Source organism: Manis javanica, chromosome 3 (genome assembly GCF_040802235.1).
Source record: "Manis javanica isolate MJ-LG chromosome 3, MJ_LKY, whole genome shotgun sequence".
Lineage (NCBI taxonomy): Eukaryota > Metazoa > Chordata > Mammalia > Pholidota > Manidae > Manis > Manis javanica.
In genome coordinates, this window is record NC_133158.1 from 32114299 (window position 1) to 32129991 (window position 15693).

A 15693-nucleotide genomic window follows, 5' to 3' on the forward strand; every position below is an offset into this window, starting at 1 on the left:
TGGCCTTCCATGAAGAACTGTCCCTTTTGACCATCAGACACATGAGTACAAGAGCACCTATCTTGGGAATAAATTATGGAATAGATCAGATTTTATTTTTTGAAGCAAGAGAATGGAGTTTCAAGACATATTACGGAAGTGTTCCGAGGAGATGTCCAAGCTGAGAGCGACAGCCGGAGGCCTGCCTGACTCCGTGGCTCTTCAGGGTGTATTTTAGAAAGGAGCGGGAGCACAGGGAGCACTGGCTTGGCTAGACATGGAAACTGGGCAGGAGGGCAGACACTCCTGCCACGTGGTCACCTGGCCAAAGAGCAGAAACAGGAAGCCATCACTATCCTGGGACACTGACGACACCTCCAGCTTCCAGATGCACTCTCTTAAATATCCCTAATTCCTACTGGCCTGTTCTGTCACTATCCCCTGCAATCAGACCACCTCCTGGACTCATCTACTTCAGCCTCGTCTATCAAAAAAGTACCACTGTAAAAAAAAAAAAAAAAAAAAAAGTACGACTGTAGGACAAGCCTCAGTACAAACTATCCCACCATGGCATCGGAGTTTGGCCCTTTTGGCCATCAAGAATTGAGAGGCTTTCACTGAGTAGCTCCTACTTTGACTGAACACTATATACAGACATCACAGAAAAGGAAACGTATGCTCACTGCCCTGGAGCAACTTACACTGTAGCCGATTTGGCCAGCTGTCCATCTCAGCAAGAAGACTAATGGAAATGAAATTGCAGACCAGTCGTCACCAGATTCTGGTGGCCACACACAAGCACAGCTTCAGCACATCAAGAAGGTGTGAACTGACATCCTCCTAGTTGTTTCTTCTCCTCGTGTGTCCAGTTGTTGCCCCACAAACATCTTGCAACATTCTTCCTGTTTAACATCCAATTTTCAGACCATCCCTCTCTGTTCTACTTGCTAAATCCCTCACCCGTAAAATCCCTTTTTATCCTCACACTTTACCATCTGTTAAATCAGCAGAGCCAAGGCTTTAGCATCAGAAACCTAAATTGGAATCCTACTTTAAGGTCAACAACGGGTGGAAGCCTATTCTGTTCTAGGCTTTGCTCCAAAGACAAAACACTAATTGTACGGGCCATTTAATCTCTCCAGGCCTAAGTGTCCTCACTTAAAGAAAATGGCAATTATGTTGCCTACTTCATATGGTCACAACCTTGGCATGTGGATTAATGATATAATGTAACTGAAAAAGTTGTGTAAACTCAAGTGAAAAATGGATGTTATCATATCCACCACCACCATCCTAGAAGGTTAACACATCTTTTCAAAAAACACTCACATAAATTGCCTGATTGGATTCTCGCTGTAAACTGGCCAAAAAGGATTAGTAGGGCTCGTCCACAGATGAAAGACCAAGGTGCCAAGAATAGAAGTGACTTCCTGCAGAAGCTAAGACTAGAATCCAAGTCTCCTGACTCACCGCCCAATGCTATTTTCACTCTTCTTAAGCTCATTTGCATAAAGACCTTTCGGGAAAATGTTGTTAATTACTTACGATATCTGGAAAAAAAAAAAAAAAGAATTTTAACCTTACATCAGCAACCAAGACACAACTTCTCGTCTGGATTCCTTCCCCCGTGCCCTGAGAGACATTCTCAGGCAATGATCTGACAGTTTCTAAAGTAAGCACAGAGAAACAAGCCCTCCCCTATCAGGAACATGAAAACCGTGCCATATTTTACTTTCTGTGAACACAGAGACCAGCAATGGAGTCACATGAATAGTAGGAAGGCAGGTAAGAAGGAGCTCACACCAAGTCAGCTGATGCAGACAGTTGTGCAAACAACACCCGCAGCAAGTTGCAGAGCCACAGGACTTCCGGGCCACAGCCACCCAGGGATTAAACATGAGCCCTAAGGACTGCAGGCTCCAAGAACAGGTTCAGTATTAAGAATAATTTCTATTTAGTCATGCTCAAGAAAATCTGTTAAGCTCCAATGGATAACTATTAAGGATCAGTGAAATGATATGTTTTAATTTTCCCATTATCTGTTATATCTCACAACCTTAAATTGCATGTCACATTCCTAAACAGAAGATAGCCCTTACTCAAAATACTCTTCCAATAGTCACACCATCAAAGAAAGAGCATCAGCAGATGGCTCCTTTGCTAGCCCGGCTTTCCTTAGCTAAGCCTATCCCAGGCATGAGTAATTGGCCCACACTGCCATAATTTGAAGCACCTACTAGGTACATCAGAAGACTTGGTCAGCTACCACTTACATCCAATTCCTTACTTCTAAGCATAATCATCCTGAAAATTCAAGGCCAAATGTCTGAAATTTGAACAATACACGCATGTTCTTTGCTTATTTGCAGAGATTTAAAAATGTGTGTAAAAATCCCTCATTGGGCTTCAGGTGCTTGCCAACCTCCAGCCAGTCCACCCATCATCCTAGAAAACTAAAAACCTTGGAACTTTGGTGCAGGGATGTTCCTTTCCCTACTGTGAAGCTTCTGGAGCAGGCACATCTAACGGTTGAGCAGCTATCAACCCCTTATCCTCCAAAGTGGGGCACATCAGGTACCAGGAACAATGTAACCTCAGGTGCCTGCCATCAATTCAGCTCTGCCTAGGGCACATCTTCACCTCCCATCTCAACAGAGACGCTTGGGCTGGATAAGGGGAACTGCACTGGATGGAAACCTCTGAACAAAATGTTCAACTAACCACTGTAGGTTTTCTGATGCTGAAATGGCCCAAGGCTTGACACTATAAACCTCCTCAGCTCCCCAGAGAAGGGGGTCAGTGATGTGACATTGTCACCTTGATGACTGGCAACAGGAGCTGCCAAACATGCCACCACAGAGTAACTAAAATTCAGTTTGGAATTGCTATGAACTGTGCAAATGCATGGAGTGCATGAAAGCTGACCGTGTGCCAGCTGAGGGCCATCTGTACAGGCTTAAAGCCACAAGACCAAACTTAGGTTATAGCTTATGTCGTGACCCACTGTGGGGCAGCCCTGTGCTGGTGTAAAATCCTCACCGAGTGAAGTTCACCCATCTGCCCGTGTCCCCTGGAGAGTGCATGGGGGGCCCACTCTGACACCACTGTCAGGAGTAAAAATAAAATTCAAGTCTGGCCTTTTTGAGCAGACTATCAATTCCCACCATTTTTCAACGCCATTAGAATAAAATGATCTTTGTCTTTCTTGTGTTTAGGCTATTGTGAATCTGTCTCTTAAATTCTAACACCACAGCCTTCCACAGCAATGTACATGAACAAAGGGAAACTCTTTGGCATTTTTAGTTTACTCTGGAGAGGCTTGTTCTTGCCATTTAGAATTTCCTCTTCACAGCACTGAAATGCCTCTTCCTTGCAGGGACCTATTTCCCCCAAGAACAAGAAACATGAATTTGCATCATAGTCTAAAAGCAAACTCCTACGAAATCTGAGTCTAACTCTCCTTTGTCCCCGAGTCTTAACTCAGCCTATTAAAGCCTAGATAAAGTCTCCTAACCCATGACACGGTGTATCTTTAGGAAGCACTCTAGTTATCAGCATCAGTAAATATGGTCAATTCTCTTTACCACAGTAGTTATATTCTATAGAGTCTCCAAGAACACCGAATTAGTTAATACTGAACCATCGCTCCTAGGGAAAACACAACATTAGGTTCCTGCAAGCCGCTGGTCACATATTTATCAACTGATCACTACACTGTTTTATGAGTGTTTCTGTTTGAAGACTCCTTATTCAATGTCTAGTAATGACTCATTACCATTAAAGTCATGGCCACACTCTGTAAGTCACGCCTGAATGAAGCCTATCTAATGCACTTATTTTTTCAGTAAGGCACATTACAACCTTCTTGCTTGTAGGAAACACTGGACAGAGCCACCCACATATTACACTGAGGGGCCACTTTAAATGGCAACACCAACAAAAAGCCCTCAAATGAGAAAAACGTGGCACTACATACACGGCAAAAGCACACTTGTTCAGTTTGAGAGCTGAAACAAGAAGACTGAGTATTGCCTTGTTTGACCTCAGTTGGGAGCGCGCGGTTGGGGAGACTCAAATTTTTCACCACTGTGTACATGCGCATGGATGACAGAAAGTGCCACAAGTACTGACTTGGGGTTACAAATATGTTTTAATGAGTAGACAAATTTACAAATACAAGGATCAGCTGTCACTGGTTATCAGACCTGCAGCATGAGACAGAGCATATTCTGCAAGGTTCTCCTCCATTGCAAAAGAGCTATGATATTGTATCCCAGGTAAACAGAATTTTTCTGGTTTTAGTACCTCCCACATACATGCCTTCCTGTCTTACCCTGGCAGTTTATACTACGAAGACTTAGCAGTCCAGCTTCCAAGTTCTTGCTGTTGTTTTAGCGTGAACAAACCATAAACGGCTACAGAATGATCATCAGCAACCACTTTTTAAACTCCCATATACAGACTTCATTAACTCTTGATTGGGTCTCTAAAATAATCACAAATGAGCCTCCCTTAACATATCTTACAGAAATTTAATGCTAATAAACGCTTTCACCAGGTTCTCATAGCTGCAAAAACTAATCTGTTAAAATCACCACACAGTGTCATACTTTTAATCACATTAGAATTTCCCCAATGTCCTTGGCTTTTGCCTCACGAGTTTCAAAACTGTTTTACAACTCAAGTCACACTCAAAGTTGCAAAGCAACTTCTGCCATGGCTATTTTGCTTATTATTTCATCACTGGCAAACTAAAAGTAGCAAAGCAGAACTATCTAGGAGAGAGACACCTGGAAGAGACACAAATAAAACCTTCCTCTGGATTTGTTTTGGCAACCACCAGAGGCTGGTAACAAGGCCAATTCCATAAGGAGTTAAAAACAATCTCCCATTACAGAACTACATATAAAGAATATTTGAAAGTTTGAGTTTCATAATTATTGTGTCTGTAAGAAGCAGTAAGATCTTAAGGTAAACTCCTAGTTTGAAATCAGCTGGGAGAAGTGGGAACAGCGGTGTTTAAGAAGCTCTCTCAAATCTCCTGAGACTTTTACAAGTAACCTAACACAAACTACTTACAAAGCATGTTATTCCTTGTAATCCCTGAAACTTTATAATATATTGGACCACATATGTTCACTCTCTCAGAGAGCAAAATAGAAAGGTTAAGCAGAAATAACTTTTTCTGGTCACAAACATAGTAGGTGACAGACAGGATCTGAACTCAAGTCTCCAGAAATAAGCCAGAGCCGTTTTCACTAGAACATTCACAGTTATGGAATGTACTCCATGGCTATTCATAGCAGAATTCTCGTCTTAATTGTACTATGTTTCGGTCAACATAAAAAATTAGTTCACATTCCCTTCCAAATGGAAAGCAAAGGTAGGCTGTCCAAAAGTGTGAAAAAACAGTGGCAGGAGAAATCGCCTGGGATTAAAATTTTGCCAAAATTAAATAACAGATTGAGGGGTTTAGGGGTTTAACACTTCTACCATGGAGGAGAAAACTTTTCAGCCAGATGCAACAGGAAACGCAAGAAAAAAATAAACAGAAAACTGTATCCTGAGAGTAAGGCAACAAATTTCTGAAGAACGTATTTCCAAACCCATTATTTAAAATTAGAGGATTGAGATTTAGAGGTGATAAAGAGCCTGTTCTAAGACCGTGCCAATCAACAACAGGACGGCCTTAAGGCGCTGAGCTCAAACCTCTCTCTAAACTACCCACGCTACTGCCCTCACAGTCATGCGCAGACTTAATGAGCAGCAAGGAAACAATGGACGTTACAATTACAAGTCTGTGGACCTGAAGCTAGAGCAAAGGGTTAAAGTTTGGTATGCTGGCATGCTAAAATGGTATGCAAAACCTTTAAATAACTAATAAGAAAATGAGCATTTCTTGTTTTTATCTTTGAATGTTCAGAGAAAACAAATGCCAGCCTTCATTTTCGTCAAGGTAGGCTTGATATTCAAACTCTACCATCTGGAAGATTAGTACCTTTCCAAGAGAGTGGGGGCAACCAGCTGCTGATAAAACTAGATGAGCCGTCTCCACCCCCGCTGCCCGAGCGGCTGGTTCTTATTAAGAGGAGCAGGAAATAAAACTAGCAAACATACACCACAAATGATCAAAGCGAAACCGATTTTTTAAGAATCATTCAGTTCGAACAGACGAAGACATGACAGAGAAATGCGTAAAGACTAGGTTAATAGCCGCGGCAAGTTCTGTCATCCTAACCTAAGACATTTAAACGTTATGAATCAAAGATGACTTCCAGCAAAACAAAAAGGGCTGAAACCTCGGCTTTTCGGCGACGCCTTACACGGTGCAGGACGAGTCTGCCTTGGGCGCCGGGGGCAGGGAGTATAGGAAGAGGAGGGAGACCCGTCCCAGCGGCCCATCCTCGGCCCATTCCCGCGGTCCCGCACCACAACCTCCCCTGGCGCAGGCCAGGACCAAGGGCTGCGGGGCGCTGGGCCCCTTTTCCGGCCCGGCGCCCCCCGATTCTCAGTATTGGGGACGCCTTCCACTCGGGACCCTTCCAGAAGCTGGACCTCCCTCCGGGAGCCCCAAGTGGCCCCGGGAAAACAAGCCACCGCCTCCTTCCAGGAGGATGTCCTCGGGCCCGCCCCGAGTCAGCCCGCCAGACTTCCCCGCAGGCCAGCCCTCGCCCGGCCGAGTTCTCCCGCACTCACCGCCTGGCGACTCTGGGCGCGCCCGCCTCAAGCCCGCGGGGCCCCGTGGGGGGCGGAGGCGGGGGCCGGGTGGCCCGGCGCACGGGGCGCACTGCGGGGCGCGCAGACGCACAGGCGCGCTCGCACCCGCGCTCCCGCAGACTCCCGCCCCCCACGCACACCCGCACGCACACGCACACGCGGGTGGAGCGCAGCGGACGCGAGCGCGGAAGCGCGAGGAATCCCTGGAATGAGGCGCCGTCCGCCCTCACCCGGGCTCTGCGGGCTCCGCCAGGCCCGCCAGGACACGCCCCCGGGAGCGCCCCGCCCACCGAGCAGGTGGGGCCCAGCCCAGGTGAGCTGGCCGTGGGGCGGGGGCGGGGCCTCGCGCGCCCCGGAGAGGCTCTTTTCCCCTCCCCCGCCCGCCGAGCCCCTGGCGGCAGCTCGCACCTACGGGCGGGTGCGGACGTGCTCGGGCGGCGAACCTCCGCTGAAGGCCCTGAGCCGTGCCGGGCCCCTCGGAGGACAAGCCGGGCAGTGAGGGCGCGTGGACCCAGCGTCTCCCACAGCCCCAAGTCCGGGCCAAGGGAACACACCTTAAGTGCGCCCGCACACGAGAACCTCCCGCGCGCCCAGGTGCCTGCTGCTGTGGGCCAGGCACGCTCCCCCACGCACACAGGGCGCCCCATGCCCCGCGGGGACCCAGCACACGTGACAGCTACGTCCACGGCCGAGCCACACTTCGTACCCTCGGGACCTGCTGCCACCGCCACACACAGCCAGCAAGTGCCAGAGTTCGAGCCAGACGCGCAGCCCCTACGCCTCCCGGGGCTTCAGACCCGCACCGGTCCCGCGTTCACACGCGAGAAGTAGCCCCGGGAAGGGCGGATGACCCCCCCCGGCGCCCAGAGCTCGGCGTTCACACCCTCTCAGCCGCGGGGCCCCGGCGCCCGCCCGTGCCTCCCGGCTCCCGGGTCTCCGCGCTCCACGGGCGCCGACCTGGGCCCCTGGCTCCTCACTACCGGCTCACACCCCGCCACACCGCCCCGACAGGCCGGCGGCCACACTTACCTGCAGACACAGGTCGCACTTGATTGGGGAGGCGTGTGCTCAGGTGCCGCCGTAGTCAGAACGGCCGCTGCAGTTCGGGGCTCTCGGACGCGCCTCGCTTTCCTCCCATTAGAGCATTGCACGCTCCGCCACTCCACGCCACACACCCCGGGAGCCCGGCGGCGGCTCTCCTCCCCCTCCCTCGCCCGGAGGAGGAAGTCCCTGTAAATGAAAACAGTGTGCAAGGGAGGGAGGAAGGGAGACGAGTGGAAAGAGGCCCCTCCAGCCGCTCACACACTGGCGAACTCCGGAGTCCACAACCCAGTCGGCTCTGAAATGTGCCCGGGGAGGGGCAGAGGAAAGGAGGTGAAACATTTCTAATTGGTGCAGGTTCTTATTACAGCAGCAGTGTAGACATGTGACCACGGAAAGAAAAGCCCTGTCTTTAATTTTTTCCGGTCATTCTCTGGAGATTCGGTGGTGGGTGGTAGGAGGGGTGGAGGCCTGATACTCCCCTATCCCCCGCAGCCCTTGTCCCATTGTTTTCCCGTACTGCCACAATTAAGAAAACATTTGCTTAACATATCCAGCCGCTAACTTCATAAAATAAATAGTCAGAGACTGGACTTCCTCTGGTTTGCTTTAAAAGGCTTCGTGTTGCCTGCCTTCTGGCAGTTCTCAAACCTCAGTCATTATTAGGGGGCTCCTACTATAGGGCTTTCCTTGGGAGAGCGCTCTGCTGAGAGGGAATGATAATAAAAACAACCAGCTTGCGTCAAAGCTGGAGGAAAACGCTTTGCAGTTTTCAAACTGTTTTCCCATCTATTACCTCATCTGAGCATGTCAAGTCACAGCATATTATCTCATTGATCCTAGCTTCTGTTGGTAGCAGGACAGGTATTAATAGTTCCACTTTGCAGGGAGATTAGATGGTTTATCTAAAACAGGTGGAGGTGTTGCCAGATCCAAGAGCCCAGGTCTGGCGGCGCCTTGTGCAACACACTCTCCTCCAGTTCACACAGGGCCGCTGCGGATGGGGCGACCCGAGTGACTTGCCTCCCAAATGAAAATTCACAGATTGAAGCTGGGAAGGCTCCCAGTTTTCTCAAAGTTATTTTTACATAGACTCCATAGTAGTCATCAATAGTCTCAGACTTACATCCTAAGAACCATCATTAGAGGAGGTTTTCATCCTGTCAAATTAGGACCAGGAATGAGGAAAAAAGGAAGACTGGGCAGATTTCAGTAAGCGTGGCAAGTTAACAGAAAAATTCTTTGGATTTGGACAGACCTGAATTTGAATTCAAACTCCATCTCTTTTAGTTATAGGACTCTGGGCATGTCATCAAATCCAGTTCTCATCCATAAAACAGAGTAATTCTTACTTTGAAGAGAGCTGTTGCATGGACTAAAGATTAGACAGAATATTCCTTGAATATTCACATCTCCCTCCTTCTCTCTTCCTGCCTTAAATCCAGGCCTGCTGGAGCACCTTATGAAGAGACAACCCCCTGGAGTCATGGAGGCATAGGAAAGTGACCTGCCCAGATAGTGCAAATGAATAATGATAGCAATCATAATACAACTGCAAATTTATAAAATGGCTTGGGTTTACAAAGTGTGCCCACATACCGTTATCTCATTTGATCTGTAAGTGACTGCCATTTGTATGCTGCTAAATGATTTCCATTTTGGGTCAGTGTGGTGGTCCTAAAGCTGCCTCTTTCATGTCTGTCACTGCTTAGTGGGAGCCTTACTCTGCAGATAAATCATGGGGACAGAGGGCCTTTTCTCGGGGATGCAACCAGTTTTTGACCTTTTTGAGGATTAATCTCACTGCTTCCCTTATATCAGCATTCGTGTGAGTTTGCTCTGGTATCATCTATGCATGGTTCTTTTAAGCTGGCTGTTTTAGTTGTGCAGAAGAGAGACACACTCAAGTAATTGTGTGAAAAAGAGGGCGTGCTGTCAAGATACAGGGAGACTGAAACTGGAGTATGTCAGACATACAGAATATTCCCACAGTGGGACATTAGACAGCAGCCCAAACAAATGACATACTGACCTGCAGCAAGAAGGATGAATCTTGACAAAACTAAGTGAAAAAATAAGTCCCTAAAGATTACATACAGCACAATATCCTATCTATAATGTTAAAAATAAGAAGAAGACTAATTATAAGAGTACATACATCTGTAATAACATCATATTAAAAGAAAGTAAGGGAACAACGAAGTGAGGATTCAGAATGATAGTTACCTAGGAAGGGACTTGCTGGTTAGATGTAAGTTATCATCAAGGTCAGAGCTTTTGGGTGGTAGGTTCACAGGTTCACTATCAAAAGTAACTACTTAAATGATAGTTGCACAACAATGTGAATGGCACTGAATTATTCCCTTAAACATGGTTAAGATAGTAAATTCTATATTATGTATATTTTTACCAAAATAAATGATGATGTATTAATCAAAATACAGATGGAGCCACCGGGTGGGGTGAAAGGTGACAATTTATAAAAACAAGAAACTCCTTAAGTAGCTAACTAAAAAAGTACATGTTGGCTGTACATGGACCACTGGTGAGAATGAGTTGCACACCAAGGATTTCATAAATGCACCACAAATTTTTATTTTTAAAGAACAATTAAGATAATCCAGAAGGTGGGTAAGTAGAGATTGAGAAGAAACAAATGGCCCTGAGTTGATGATGGTTGAAGCCAAGTGACAGGTACAGGGGAGCTAGTATAGTGTCTCATCTGCTCTTTCATGTGTTTGAAATGTTTCATATTAGAATATTTTATAAATTAAAAGGAAAAATTAATGCAGAAGACCAAAGGATGCCCTCTGGACCATTATTCTGCCTCTCCCACAGACCACAAAGTCACTGACCACACTCCCTGTTTCTCTGCGCCTCCTGCCCCAGTTAGTTCTTTCCCATCTCTGGCCCAAGGAGCTTCCCCATTGCATTGGCTCCCTTATTCCTGTCCCTGCTCAGCCCTTTGGCTTTGTCCCCACTGGTAACTGACTCTTTTTATACCTTCAAAGTTCAAATTGCTGAGAGACACAATCTGATTCTTCTCTTTCTACTAATCCATAGAAATGGCCACAATCTGATCTACCTTGAAGTCATGTGTCCATGAGGGTCCTGGATGTCAAGCATGGCCCAGTGATGAGAAATGAGAGGGAGAAGAGGCAGAATCACAGGGTATACAACGAGCTGCCAGCAGACAGCAGGGGTCGGGGTGGCACCAAGGCTTGTGTAATCAGTGCAACACATTGAAAGACCCTTAGGAGTCCAGTGAGGTAAGAATAAGGTCTTTGCCTTTCCATTCGCTCCTTATAATATTTTAAGGCTCCACAGTTAATAGGTATTGTATGAACAGTTTTCCTTTCCACACCAGATTCCCAAGAAGTAGTTGATTTCTCAGTTTGCCCTCCCATGTCATACTCCCAAGAGGGAAACAGGGGGAACACCAATGGCTGCCAATCTGAAATGCTCACAGTGCACACAGACTACTGTTCTTCTGATGCACTCAAGTGTCTAGGAAGAATGTGTTTTTCTACCCTGTGTCCTTTTGCTCATAATGTGCTCACACAAATTTCTCCTATTCTTTTCTTCACCTCATTCCAATGTGTTCCACAAAGAGCACTGAGGAGACAGAAAATGTGGGATCTAGTTCAGAAGATGGGTGTTTTCTAGGTGACAGTGTGAGCCCATGGAAGTCATTGTACACCTCTGGGTCTAAGTCCTCACACTGTGAGGAGCTTAGCCCAGATCAGGTTTGGCAGACAGGTTTGATCTTGAGCACCAGCTCTGCCTGGAGCCTTCTCTTGAGACTCTGAAGCTATAGTTGATGTTCAATGAAAAAAGAGTGTTACAGTTGATTAGTAGTGTCTGCTGTGGGCAGGGAATAGGAACTGGTGAACCAGATGTTTGCCATTTTTGATCTAGAAGAGCTCTAAAAATCCCTTCTAACAATCACTTCTCTCTTTTCTTATAAAGTGAGGATGGAAATTTCTGCTTTCCTGGAGGCCAGAGTCAGCAGTGGAAAAACTCAGATGATCTTATTTCAATAAGAGAATACAGAATAAGAAATTATCTAAAAATAATAATGACACCTAACATTTAACAAGAACCTACTTTGGCCTGGGCACTGTATTAAGACAATTATCTAATTTAAGCCTCAAAACGAGCCCCATTAGTTTGAGATTATAAGTATCTCCATTAAGCAAATGAAGAAATGGAAGCATAGAGGTGTTACATAACTTGCCCAAGGCCTTAGAGATCATAAAGGTGCAACTAGAATTGAACCCTGGCAGTGTGATTCCGAGTCCACATGCTTAGCCTGTCACTCCACAGCAGACATCCCCTGGGAGCTTGCTAGTAATGCAGACTCTCAGACCGGAAACTACTGAAATAGAATCTGCACTTCAACAAGCTCCCCAGATGATTCATATTCTCATTACTCTTTGAGAAGCACTGGTCTATATCATATTGTCTCCTAGAAGCATATTAGCCACCATTATTAAATGTTTACAATGTGCATGCACTGCACTAAGCACTCTGCCTACATAACTGCATTTAATCCCCATAAAAATCCTAGAAGGAAAATCGTACAAGATCAATGGATTGACCTATGTTGGTATGCTGGTTGTGATATTGTACTATGGTTTTGCAAAATGTTACCACTGGGGGAAAGGATACTAGATCGCTTTCTGTTATTTCTTATAATAGCATATGAATCTGTAATTATCTTAAAATAACAAGTATAATTTAAAACTCCTGTGACATAGGTTTTATTTTTCCTAATTTTAATATTGAGGACACAGCTCTAAAAAGGCTAAGTGAGAATCCCAGATTGATAATTCAACTAAAGTACGTATTGAGGCCCCACTATGTGCAAGGCACTCTTTTAGGCCCTGGGGATACAGCAGTGAACAAACATTGCCCTCACTGAACTATTATCCAAGTGCAAGCAGTCAGAATTCAAACCCAGATCTGACTTGCCAAGTCCTCTGCTGCTCAGATTTCAGCGATGGGGTCACAGGATCGGAACATGGTAAATGATAGAGCTCTGGATGGTTAACACTTTGGCAGAATTTCCAGGCAGAAAGAGATATGAAAGGACCTAATGTGCCAGGCACACAGCAAGCACTCAATTCCCTTCTTTCCTTTCCTTGTCTTAGAGCCCAGAAATGAGGCCCACTTCCACCATGACCCAACGTGGATTTCACCCTTCACTCAACTGGATGGAGTCCAGCCATGAGGCCATTTTGCGTGGTAGTAACCTGAGCTTTGAGCTGCTTGGGGAATTTGGTGAAGAGACGTGCTTGAGGGCAGTGTTCCAAGGTTCATGGAGGTACCATTGCAAACCTGTCAGGAGTCAGTGGTGAGCATTTTTCTGAATGTCAGCTCTTCGTAGCACAGTTCTGAATAAGTTCCCCTTAAGCAAGACTAGACCATTTGCTCAGACCTTGCATCTCTGAGTGAGATCCAACACTGATCACAGATTGGATTTGTCCTCACACAAGGATTTTCCTTCATATACTGTAAGAACAGCTCTGCTTGGCAATATTTTCTTGCTGCCTTTCCTAAGAGACAAAGTTCAGTGGGCTGGGGCAGGAGATAATGAGCCATTTTCCACCGAAACGAATGTTGCAGATGCTAGATTTAAGGCCAGCTAGAGTTTGGGCACAATCAACTAGCTACCTGTCAGGCAGAGAATGGTTTGAGTTGGAGAACTTACCCAAAACGAGCATGTGTTTTTCCTCTGAGTGTGGAAGCACTTGGAGGACGATAATACCTCAGGGAGAAATTCTCCAAAACAAGATTGCCATGTCTTGCTTGGATCCAGTTTCTTCAGCTCTTACAAGCATGTGCTATATATAGGCAAGAAGAAAGTAAACAAGGAAGGAGGAAGGCAACAGTACCAGGCGCCAGGTACATGCGAGGCACTGCGCTGGGCATTCTCATTTAATGCCACGTGATCCTGCGAGGAAGACATTCACGACCCCATTCTACAGAGAGAAGGTGGGGGCACAGAAAGGGTGAGATATTTGCCTTAGTGCAACTACTTGAATCATGCAAAGCCAGGGTTCAAACCAGCTGTCCTGATCCTCATTCAGCAATCTTTCGACAATATGACTAAGTTCACCCAGAGAAGACCCTTTTGATAATCTCTAAGTAAATCGTTGATTCTGTTCTTGTAGACCAACACTTCAACTCTGAAGGAAACATCGCATCTGGTTGCCCATCCTCTGTAGGCTACCTTGTGGAATTGAAAGTTACCGGGTTCCAACATCATTTTTGACACTGTGAAAGGCAGATGGGAATTAGGGAGGCTTCAGCGTCACACCAGAGTTCAAACCTGGGACCCACACTCTAGCTGCATGACCTTGGGTGCACACATGGACCCTGCCCTGATTTCCACTCTCTCACCTATACAATGGGAGTGATTCCTATTTAGAAAGGGGTTTGCAAGACAAATACAGACAGGTGCAGAGACAGATATTGTATGATCTCACCTATATGGGGTATCTTTAAGTAAATAAAGTAAATAAGTAAACAAACAAACAAACCAAACTCATAGAAAAAGAGATCAAATTTATGGTTACCAGAGGAGGGTAACCATACGAAAGCGACTTGGAGGAAGGTGGTCAAAAGCTACAAACTTCAGCTGTAAGATAAATGAGTACTAGGGAGGTCGCATACCGCATGCTGACTGTAGCTACCACTGCTGTGGGGTGTATCCGAAAGTTAAGAGAGTAGATCCTAAGTTCTCATCACAAGGAAAGAAAACATTTTGTCTTTTTCTTTCTTTTGCATCTCTGTGAGATGATGGGTGTTAACTTACTGTGGTGATTGTTTCACAATATATGTAAATCATTACATTATACACCTTAAACATACACATTGCTGTATGACAGTTATATCTAAATAACTGGAGGGGGGGAAGGAAAGCCTGAGCCAAAAAAAAAAAAAAAGGATTGAGGATTTTTTAAAGTACTAAATTATTTGAAAACTATTAAAAATTATTCAATACTTAATCAACTTGATTACTTAAGACAGCTTTAACATCCAAGTCAACCTTGCTTTGGCTGATGAATTCATATTAGCTTGGATTTTTTTTAAAGTGTTTGTACATATTAGAACAGTCACATAATCAATAAAAGTGGGTCCCAGCTCAAAGTTTAATGTGCCTACTGCATACTGTGCTGGAATACCCAGTAAGCAGACTGTTTGTATGTAGGGCACCACAGTGTACAAACCTATATTTGAAAGAATCTGATATATACTTATATAAATGACTAGCCATCTTGGGCACTATTTCTTTAGACTATTTTTACAGCTTGATATTCTGAATTACATATATAAGGAGGCACTATAATCCTTCTGTGCTCACTGGCAGTAGGGGAAGTAGGTTTGGGTCCAACATAGATGAGGTTTCTGAAAAGAGGGAAAAAAGAAGGGCAAGGCTTTTCATCTTTTTCCTTCCAGAGTGGGACAAAGCTTCCCAAAGAATAGTCAGCTGATGCCTCAGGGTGGTAGTACTGTCACTTCTGTCCCTTTGAGGCTACTAAAGCCCAGGGCTGCCCAGCCCACTGCTCCGGGAAGTCCATGCAGGCCCTGGGGTCAGGCACTGTGAGGTCCTGGATCTCATCAGGGCAAGTCTTCCTCCCTCCCTTCTCATCCTAGCCCCTCGGCCCCTTCCTTCCTTCTGTCTCCAACACCATCTGTTTGCATTTACTGTCTGGATATTGAAGCTATGACTCTCAATAAAACACACATGGTCCTGCTCTCATGGAGCTTATACTCTAATGGGGAAGTGTTGGGGAGGAGGGAGAGGGAGAGACAAGGAGCCAGGAAACGTAATTGAAGTCATTTAAGTAACTTAGAATAGTGATAACAGCAATGAAAACCAAACAGGGCAGTGAAATGGACTGCTCATGGCAACAGAAAGGGATCAGTCTGGTAGTGTGATCAGGGTGG

General features: G+C 45.7%; 1 protein-coding gene and 1 long non-coding RNA gene across 4 annotated transcripts in view; one reads left to right on the forward strand and one right to left on the reverse strand.

Annotated features, from left to right (window-relative positions):
- VGLL4 (vestigial like family member 4) overlaps window positions 1-8240 on the reverse strand; it is a 138099-nt gene extending 129859 nt beyond the window's left edge. Inside the window, exon 1 of one of the 3 annotated variants that reach the window (XM_017661646.3) lies at window positions 7726-8240. Coding sequence is in view for 1 of the 3 variants with exons in the window: in XM_017661653.3 (XP_017517142.3) it covers window positions 6676-7343 (668 nt within the window). In the remaining 2 variants the exon portion in view is untranslated. Of the gene's footprint in view, window positions 1-680; window positions 700-6675; window positions 7641-7725 lie in introns of those variants that run through there. The other 2 variants (XM_017661653.3, XM_037000412.2) reach the window with 2 other exon arrangements.
- Window positions 6868-15689, forward strand: LOC140848334 (uncharacterized). Its single transcript, XR_012129027.1, has 3 exons — window positions 6868-7009; window positions 10801-11006; window positions 12891-15689. It is a non-coding gene; the product is annotated as an uncharacterized lncRNA (long non-coding RNA).
- Window positions 15690-15693: the final 4 nt, after the last annotated feature.